We start from the raw sequence: 10,428 nt of genomic DNA, 5'->3' as shown, positions 1-10,428 counted from the left end.
ACGTCTATTGCACGTGCTCACAATTGTTTATAAACAAAATTACGAGTTTCCATCATATTAATAAACTCTCACCTTCTCTCATTGCACGAGTGATCAACTTGTTTATCAATAGTAATTAGTACTCTGTTTGATTTGTCTTCATTCGATTTTTTAATTGTCTCTATTGTAAATATAAGCTCAAATTTTCTCCCAAAAAAGGGGATTAAGGGGAGACACGTAAAGCGTGGCATCAGTAACGGGTCTTTACGAGAAAGGCGTACAGCTTTTCACGCTTTTCACTCCATAAACCCTACTGACCTTCAAACGGCACTGCCCAAAACCCCTCTCCACTTTCTCTCCAATTCAACGGCAATGGCAAATCGACGTTGTATTCAAACCCTAATTAGCCGTTGTTTTTCCATATCTCATTCTCCAAACCCATCTCCCTATCCCATTCTCAAAACCCTAACTATAGCCCCTCATTTTCTCCTACAAACTGAATATTCCACTGTGCAATCCCTAACCCCGACGGATCCCGGCAAAATTTGTTCTGCGTTTCCGTCATTTTCGCGGCATCACTGCTCCGATAATCGGACTAGTATGGGCAGCATTGATAATGATGGAGACGAAGAAGAAGAAGAAGAAGAAGATGATGATGATGATAAAAGTGAGGATGAAGAGAGAGTACATTTGAGTGGGAAATCAGATGAACAAAAAGCTGAAGAGGCTGCGGAAATTGGGTATAAAGTTATTGGCCCGCTTGAGGAGTCTGACCGGGTTTTTAAACCCTATGAGCCGGTTTTTGCAGTTGTTCAGGTAAAATCTTGATCATTGTAATGGTTTTTTTAGTTAATGAATTTTCATTGTGGAATGTGCATTTGGAGCAATTATAATGTTCGTCTTTTGGGGTTGTATTTGGTTTGATGGTGATTGCCAGGAAGAGGTGATTCTTGTACGTTTTATAGTTTCTGCTAATGAATTTTCGTCATAGAATATGCATTTGAAGTAATTCAAATGTGCAATTTTTTATTGGGATAACTAGTGAAAAATTCCTTCTTTATTGTAAATATGATATAGACGGCTTACCCAAAAAAATAAATAAATAAATTGATATAGACAGTGCAATTTTGAGTTCAAATACCATAAAGGGTATTTGTACTGATTTCAAAGTTATTGTGTTGGTACACAGGGAAAATGTACTTTGGTGTACAACAATATTATAGCATACATGATACAGCTGTCCTTTTGAATATATAACTCAACATTGGGCTCCTAAGAGTGCTCACTTTCCGCAAATTTTTGCTGTGGAATTTTCACTGTTTGAATGTTCTGAATGTAGCAAATGGGTAAATTTTCACTGGGAAAAGAAAAGTGGATTGCTCGAGGTATTGTTATTATGCTAAATATGAGTGTAGAAATATATGTGATAACGATCATGTGGTTCTGTGTAGGTTGGTTCACATCAGTTTAAGGTGAGCAATGGAGATAGCATATTCGTAGAGAAGTTGAAGTATTGTGATGTGAATGACAAGGTGAGTGGTTTTTGTTTTTTTGTTTCTTATACAAATTGGATAAATATACTGTGTTAATTTTTCAATAGTTTTCTGTACTGAATGACCTGACTGAGTGCTAAATTTGTATAATGTAGATTGCACCAAACTGCTTTGTATTATTAACGTTCTAGTAAAAATTATTTTTTGTTATCTTTATAAAGTGGTTGACACCTTGACGGTGCATCTTGTTATGCATTTCAATGCCTTGTCATTAAGTTTTAGTGTGTATCCTAAAAGTTAAGCTTTCGAGAGAAGGCTGTGCTTTGTGTGGAGTATTGATTTTGGAAGTATTCGGCCCTACTTTTCATTGTTTAACAGTTGTTTCTTTCCTTTCCTGGTAATAAACCAAATCAAAATGAAAAAACGAGCTGCTGATTGGCATAAGTTGGAGGAATTTATCATATGATGGGCTTAGTTGATGTTTAATATGCTAAAAGTTGAAGCTTTCCCAGTAGTGTGAGAAAATAATTTGCTGATTGTTGTGTGCTAAGGGTTAAAGACGATTTGCTTCCTTTTAGTTATCATGATTGTCTGTTGGATCTCCTATGTAGGAATACAGATGTTTCCGCTGATACTCATTGTGCCAGGCTGCTGTGTACTTCACTGTCTACTGTTCATTGATGAATGTCGATGCATATGTTACCAATGGTTTTCAGACTTTGCATGTTAACTGAAGTAATGATGAAGGAAGGTCTTGTTTTTTTCTTGAAGGCTTATTTTCTGCCTAAAACATGTAGCATACATTTTCTTGGAAAAATCTCATTTCCTTGTGTGTTGTTAAGTGCCATATGAGAGACTGTAGAGATAAAAAATTTTGTTCTTCATATATTCTTTTGTACTGGGTAATGAAAGTGTCTTAAGCAATGAAGTTTCTATGGCTTTCCTTTTACTACATCCTTTCCTACCATATAAGCGGCATAATGGTGAAGCTGCTTTCCACTCCATTTTCCATGGTTATCAAACTTTTTCCAATCATAAGAGCTGCTTTGCAAGCATTTGGCACTGAACTCTTTGTTCTTTGTTTGACTAGTTAGTCTTAGGACTTAAATGCGAATTCCCTTGAGCCATTTGTTTGAATATACCTATCATGCACATAGATAATGGTGGAGTGATGCTATTATGCAACGGAGTGATGAATTAAAAATTTTCTTATTATCTTTTGTTTAGTTTCCTTTTGTTTTCTTCTGTGACCGTTGAACTTTTGATAATTCTGCTTTCTGACATTACCAAAACATCAACTCTGGCTTGAATATTTATAAACATATGCTCCTGCAGTTAATCTTAAACCTGGTTCTCATGCTGGGGTCTACGGCCCAGACAATTATTGGTCGTCCAGTGTTGCCTGATGCAGCTGTTCATGCTGTTGTTGAGGAGCATGTAAGATACAGAATCTATCACTTTGATCTTTTGATTTCAACTAAAACAGATCTGTGTTTTGACCTTGCATGTGTGGCTATTGAACAGAACAATTGCCTTTTCCCTCATCTGCATTAATTTTGAAGTTCTAGGGCGTTTATAAAATTGCCTTTTCCCTCATCTGCATTTATAAAATTGCAGCAACCAGCCCAATGAACTTTTATCTAGGGCAACACCTTTTTCTCTTGGCACATTGAACTCAATTCACAATTACCACTTTCCATTTTTACTACATGGCGTGCTATATATGTTGGATGTTGGAAAGAAAATTGGAGATTAACTAAGACTGTGGCACTGTAGCATTTTGTGGCTTTCTAATTGTAGTTAGTTCTGCAGGGTAGCTTATTAATGATGGAAGGGCTAGTTGGCATGTATCTTGTAGACAGTTGTGGGCGAATAGGATGAATGTGTGCGTGGCATAAAGTTTCATTCTATTGTAATAATTTTGTCTATGATTTATGGGTATATTATTGATGAGAGAAAAACTAGTTTTTCTCCTCAAAGTTGAAATGCATCATGGTTTCTAATGGTGTATTACTGAGCTAACTCGAGTTTCTTGCAATGGAGTGATGATCAATAATGTCAACAATTTTCTCTGTTTACACAATATTAACATCCAATTCAAGCTTGAAGATTTGAGCTGACATGAGAAGAGTTGTGCTAGGTTAGCGGGGACTTATTGAGTACTTGGTGAGAGGTTAAATGGAGGATGGATCACTTTCTTCTTTGAGGAAGAATTTACATGTTTGGAAACTTTACCAATTAAACTGAGATAGTGGCATTCTTATCTTGGGGGGAAGAGAGAGAGAGAGAGACAGAGAGACAGAGAGAGAGAGAGAGCTTGTAATAGACTCTTTAAGTCCTATCTCCAAATTAAAGTTCCAATTAGAAAATAATGCATTTTGGTAGTCAAGGGCAAAGTTATTTTCTTTCTCCTATTGTCCAATCATCTACATCTCTTTTAGTAGATCAGCACCTGTTTCCTTTTAGTAGATCATCACCTGTTTTCTGGAGTTTCAGGACATTTGTGCATTCTGTTAAAATGACATCAGTTTACATCTTTCCTTGTCACCAATTAGCTGCACTAAACATGTGTTCACGCTATCTAAAACTTGGTTACTTCACCAGTTTAATTTTGCACGTCGCCCTGGCTTTGCTTTTCGTTTATGGGGCCGCTCTTTTCATTATACTGTTAGTCAGGTGTTATGCCTGTGCCTGCATTTTGTTGTTTAGCTGAAGTTAAAACAATTCATTATATGAATTATTCTTCATTAGCTCTCTTTCTCAGTTGCCCATTGTAATTCTTTTACTTAAATGCTTCCTGTCAGGCATTAGATGCAAAAGTCATCATATTCAAGAAAACTCCATCATATTTAGTAGTTCTAAATTTTGATCTTTCTTCATATTGAATATCTGGAGGGCTTGGTCTAGGATAATAATTTTTTGAACTTACCATTTTCCAATTATCTTTGTTATTATAATTCTTTCTTTTTATTCGATTTATTTGATTATTTTCTTCTTCAAATTGGTTTTCTATTGGTGAAAGTATATTTTCTTCTAGATCTGAAGCTATTGATTCTTCTGATAAATCTTCTGATTCTTCAGTAGAATTTTCTTCCATTATTTGGTCTAATGTGTTTATTTTTGGAGTTGAAAGTTTAGAATCTGTAGTTAGATTTTGTAATGCATTAGATATTTTATTTAGTAAATTATCTGTAGTATTTATTTTTTGACTATTAATATTTTGTACTAAATCTTGCTCTTTTTCTCTTGTCAGACTTCTAGGTTGAAAATGAGGTGCTGATATATCATTTGGGAATTTTAAATCTGGTTTCTTTAGAGTATCAATTTTTGTATTTAATACTTCCATATGTTGAGATATCGTATGTAGAATTTGATTTGTATAATTATTTTGTTGATAAAATTTTTTAAGATCTTCTAGATTTATTGAATTATTTGTACTTGATTCAGCTTCTCTTCCTTTCTTAAAAGGTGAGGCTATAATTTCTCCTTGTCCTAAATTAATTTTTACTTCTTGTAATGGAGGGTGTATTGAAGTTATAACTTGTTCATCTTTTAATTTTCATTTTTTATATAAATTAGTTTGAACATTTATTTGAGGTGTATTATATATATCATTTATTCCTAATTTTGACATATAAAATGATAACCATGTAAAGAAAGGAAAATCAAACTTTTGTTTATCTATTTCATTTTTCCATTCTATAATTAATTTTTCTTTATAATCTGATTCTAATTGAAAAAACCAAATTCTTTTTTCTGTATTTTCTTCATCATCAAAATCTTCTTGTAAATATTTATGATTTATTTTATATGGTCTATCTATTACATTTATTTCTCCTTGCATTTGTGAATGTGTTGGAGAATAGTTTGATTGATTTTGATTTATTACTTCTGGTATGGGTGTTTTATACCTAAAATTTGAGGTACTTTCCATAGGAAAATTAACTTCAGTTGACTCATAATTTGAACGTCTAGCTGGTAACCATGAATAAGAGGATTCTGGTCTTTCTCTTAATGAGGTGAATCTTATGAGTGTACTACCATCTGTTTTTTCTATAATATCTTCTGCAGTGGTTTGTTCTATATTTCTAGCTATTTGTGGATTTTTAATTTCAAATTCACTTGGTATAGTTATTTCGTTCCATTTTAATCTTTTTGGTGTGTATGTTGTAGGTTTATCTGCATCTACTTGTAATAAAGTTGTTTCATCTTTCAGAGTTGGAGTCATTATAAATTTTGGATTTAAATGAGATGATAAAGGTCTGTAATATATTCTATATATTATTGCAAAATTCTTTGTATGTTTTTCGAATTCATTTCCTTGTAGATGAATGTCTAATATTAAAAAATTTAGAATATGAGGGTCTGTTAGATCTATTAAAAAATTTGGAGCACAGTTAAAATATATTGGTCCATTACATACATTTGTTTGAATCATAGATAGTAAAGAAGTTTTGTATCTTTTGAGTCTAGTATCTCTTAAGGCTAGATATATAGGAGCATCTACTTCTAGATGGAATAAAGGTTTTACAGCAATTTGTATTAAACCTATATGAATGTATCGATATTCTTTACTTAAATATTTTTTAATTGTATTATGATTTAATAATTGTATGGTTTGATATTCTTCTTGAATAGATATTGTTTCTTCATGAGTTTTAACTGATAAAGCAGTTTTGAAATCTAAAGGGCCAATTCTATAAATGTGTTCAATTTTTTCCTCTGGGATTGTCCAATCTGAATTGTTTATAGGCATATGATATTCATGACTTTGTACTACATTATCTTTCCTTGAATTAGATCCTATTTTTAATTGTCTAAGAAATGCAGCCATGTTTAATATTTAATTAAATTTTTACTTAGACGGGAACAACCGAGCCTATGCCTGGAACATCCTATCCTGGACTTACCAACGGTCTGACAAAGCATCAAGTCTTACCAACGTTTTCAGTAAAAGTTTAATAAAATATGCAAACATAAATGCATGAAATAGCCAAGTCAAAATAGAAGCGTAATTCAAATAAAGTAAATGTAAATCAAAGTTTAAATATGCGTATGCAAATTAAACAAGGGTGTGGCTCTGATACCACTTCTACCCAGGTAACATGAAAATAACATGAATGTATGAAACTGTAATTAGTATAAAGAGTTGGACTTACAATCAATTTTGAGAGTTGCAATAAGTTCTACGGAAGCTTTTCACAATTTCTTGAATCTTGACTTTAAGTAAGACTTTTGAAACAAGAGTGGTTGGGATATGTTGAAAAGTGAGTTGAAGTTGAGAATGGTGTTTGAGAGTGTTTACAATGGTTTTCTTACTTCTGAATTGCTAATTCACCGATACCTTCTGTCTAACATTTTGATTCTATTTATAGAGGCTCGGGAAGTTACATTTGAACTTCATTTCATCTTCATTTGAATTTCATCTTCTTTTTCTTGTTGAATGGCCGACATCTTTTTCTAAAAGTCGTTGGGGTCTTGTCCGCCTATTGGGTCTTGTCCTCCAAACGGATCAAAAGTTGAATCTGATGAGCCTGCTGACTCCTCTATTTTGTCGCTTTTGTCATCCTTATCTTGCTTTTGTAGATAGTCCAAATATTCTTTAAGCATCTCGGGATTCTGCATCATCTTTTTCATCAGGAAGTCATTTGAAAATGCCTCGGATGCCATACTTGTCACTTTTTCTTTATCTTTTTTCTTTGGAGTGGTCGGATTAGGTAGAATAGTAGTTGGATTGGGTGGCATTGTCGTTGGAGTGGGCGACAAAGTTGTTGAAGTAGTGGTTGAATCTTTTGTCCATTTGAGCTTTTCTCCCGTTGTTAGAAATCTTATCACATTTGCTTGATCTCCGAATTCCTGATTGAATCCTGTCCACCATTTAATTTTGAATTCTCTGACAAGGGACATTGGAAGTGGCTTTTCTAATTCTTGATGAATTTTGAAACTCCAGCAAAATATCCACGGAACTTTGAACTCCATATGAAATAAAATTGGTCTTATATATTCCTCCCCCTTTGCTCTTTTTAGATAGGTTTGAAATCCCATAAGTACATTTGGAGGGAGTATTTCTGATTGTGGTCCAAACCATTTCCACCAGTGATTGAACCAAATTGGAAATTCTCGATTGCAATTTTCTTTGAAAGTGAAGAACCAGGAATGATTGAATGGTCTAAAAAGAAAAGCACGATACCATGCCATTTTGTAATCTTGATATGTGAATCCATCTGGAATGAAATTGACTGAAAAGGATTTTTTCGAATAAAGAGAAGTCCATTCATTGGGCGAACAAACTTTCTTTATGATGCATTTTGAATGACTAATAACATTTGGATTTTTCCTATCTGGAATAGGGTAAATTTCTACAGATTGAGTATCTGTAAGGATTAATTCATAGTAGTCCAGATTTTTTGAAGGGTCATCTGGTTGCCAATAACATTTTGGAGGGAAATTTCTTTGGACAGTTTGGTTGAGTGTAGTATATAATGGTGTTTCTTGGAATCTGGTCAAAGTGATATGTTGAGTGTTTGGTTTAGTGAAGTAAATATTTTCTTTGGATTTTTCAATGGGACTTTGAATCTGTTGAAGAGATCTTATAGGAGGAAAAGTTGGAGTACGAGCAGCTTGACTATAAGTCAAAGCTGGAAAGTCCTGTAAGATTTGAAATCTATTTTGAGAAACAGGAGTAAGACTCATCTCATAATCCTGAGGAGTCTTTGGCCTGGAAGTGCCTGCTTTTGAATCCATTTTCCTGCACAATTAATAAACAACATCTTTAAGTTGGTCAGATAATTGTTTATTCTGTTCTTGGTAATATTGAATAAATTCGTTGTGAAGAAAATCTTCACTTCTGCTTGCTCTTTGATGGGTAATGAGTCGAATGGTGTTTTTCTGAATTTGTCTTTGAATAATAAAGGCTCTTTCTTTTGGAGTAATGGTTGCATAAGGGCTTTTTTTTGAACATAAATTTTATCGGTGAATTAGCAATTCAGAAGTAAGAAAACCATTGTAAACACTCTCAAACACCATTCTCAACTTCAACTCACTTTTCAACATATCCCAACCACTCTTGTTTCAAAAGTCTTACTTAAAGTCAAGATTCAAGAAATTGTGAAAAGCTTCCGTAGAACTTATTGCAACTCTCAAAATTGATTGTAAGTCCAACTCTTTATACTAATTACAGTTTCATACATTCATGTTATTTTCATGTTACCATTTTGTAATCTTGATAAGTGAATCCATCTGGAATGAACCTTACTGAAAAGGATTTTTTAGAATAAAGAGAAGTCCATTCATTTGGAGAACAAACTTTCTTTATTATGCATTTTGAGTGGCTAATTATATTTGGATTTTTTCTGTCTGGAATTGGGAATATTTCTACAGATTGAGTATCTGTAAGAATTAATTCATAATAATCCAAATTTTTTTTGGGATCATCTGGTTGCCAAAAACACTTTTGAGGAAAGATTCTTTGGGTAATTTGATTGAGTGTAGAATACAAAGGTACTTCTTGGAATTTAGTTAAAGTGATATGTTGAGTAAATGGCTTGGTAAAATAAGTATTTTCATTGGATTTTTCTGGGGTCTTTGGAATCTGTTGAAGAGGTCTTATTTGCGAAGAAGTTGGAGTACAAGCAGCTTGACTATAAGTCAATGCTGGAAAATCTGATAAGAGTTGGAATCTGTTTTGAGTAACAGGAGTAAGAATCATCTCATAATCTTGAGGAGTCTTTGGCCTGGAATTTCCTGCTTTTGAATCCATAATCCTGCAATATTAATAAACAATATCTTTAAGTTGGTCAGATAATTGCTTATTTTGTTTTCTGTGATATTGAATAAATTCCTCACTTCTCTCAATTCTTTTCATAACTTTGATTCGAATGGTATTTCTCTGAATCTCTCTTTGAATAAGAAAGGCTCTTTCTTGAGGAGTGATAGTAGCGTAAGGGCTTTTTCGAATGTATATGGTGTCATATTTAGGAATTTGATGAGCTGGAATACTTTGTCTGCCATAGCTGGTTTGGGCAAAATATTGATATCCTCTGGATTGGATATCTTTTTCTTTGTTTTGGAGTTTGGGAGAATCCCTTTGAGCTCTCAAATAATTGGTATATTCTCGTTCTTCTCTTTGAGCCAACATTTCACGATCCATGTCCTTGTAGAAATTCTCTAGTAAGAAAATCTGATAAAGAATTATTTTCTCCTTTGATAAATTCTATTTCAAAATCAAATACAGATAAAATAGCCTGCCATCTAGCAAATATTTGTTTTGAAACTATATTTTGAACATCTTTTTGTAAAATTTCTTTGGCAGATTTACAATCTATTCTAATTAAAATTTTTTTATTATATAAATCATCTTGAAATTTTGATATGCACAAAACTATGGATAAAATTTCTTTTTTAATGGTTGAATAATTTTTTTGAGAATCAGACCATGTTCCGAAATGAAATCTAACTAATTCTTCTTTTGACTTTTCTATTATTTATTTTAATATTCCTCCATATCCTAATTCTGATTCGTCTGTTTCAACTATCATGAATGCTTTAGGATGAGGTAAACATAGACATGGTAAAGATTCAATTTTTTCTTTTAAATATTTTATTTTTTGAGTATGTTCCTCTGTCCAAGGTTTTGGATTTTTCTTTAATCTATTAAATAATATAGAACATTCTTGTCTTAATTTAGGAAAGAAGTCTGATGTATAATTTAAACATCCTAGAAATCTTTGTAGTTGATTTTTATCTTTTATTTCATTTGGAAATTTAGTAGCAAAATCTAAAGCTCTATTAATTGGTTTTATTGTTTCTTGATATATATTATGTCCTAAAAATCTTATTTTTGTTTGAAATAATTTCATTTTTGGAGCAGAAACAACTAATCCATTTTTCTTCACTATTTTTAAAAATATACTTAAATGTTTAAAATATTGTTCTATTGATTCTGAAAATATTAATA

General features: G+C 32.6%; 1 protein-coding gene across 1 annotated transcript; it reads left to right on the top strand.

Moving 5' to 3' along the window:
- Window positions 1-206: 206 nt before the first annotated feature.
- LOC140035747 (uncharacterized) lies at window positions 207-4,357 on the top strand. Its single transcript, XM_072077108.1, has 4 exons — window positions 207-795; window positions 1,431-1,511; window positions 2,808-2,909; window positions 4,277-4,357. The coding sequence occupies exons 1-4, from the start codon at window positions 352-354 to the stop codon at window positions 4,355-4,357; spliced, it is 708 nt and encodes a 235-aa protein (XP_071933209.1). The 5' UTR covers window positions 207-351.
- The last annotated feature ends 6,071 nt before the right edge of the window (window positions 4,358-10,428 follow it).

Source organism: Coffea arabica, chromosome 2c (assembly GCF_036785885.1).
Source record: "Coffea arabica cultivar ET-39 chromosome 2c, Coffea Arabica ET-39 HiFi, whole genome shotgun sequence".
Lineage (NCBI taxonomy): Eukaryota > Viridiplantae > Streptophyta > Magnoliopsida > Gentianales > Rubiaceae > Coffea > Coffea arabica.
This window is presented reverse-complemented; position numbering and strand designations above follow the sequence as displayed.

Coding starts and splice junctions, on each gene's coding strand:
- LOC140035747 (XM_072077108.1), top strand. CDS start 352: ATGGCAAATCGACGTTGTATTCAAACCCTAATTAGCCGTTGTTTTTCC. Junction 1,512..2,807: donor ATTGTGATGTGAATGACAAG/GTGAGTGGTTTT, acceptor ATGCTCCTGCAG/TTAATCTTAAACCTGGTTCT. Junction 2,910..4,276: donor ATGCTGTTGTTGAGGAGCAT/GTAAGATACAGA, acceptor GCTTCCTGTCAG/GCATTAGATGCAAAAGTCAT.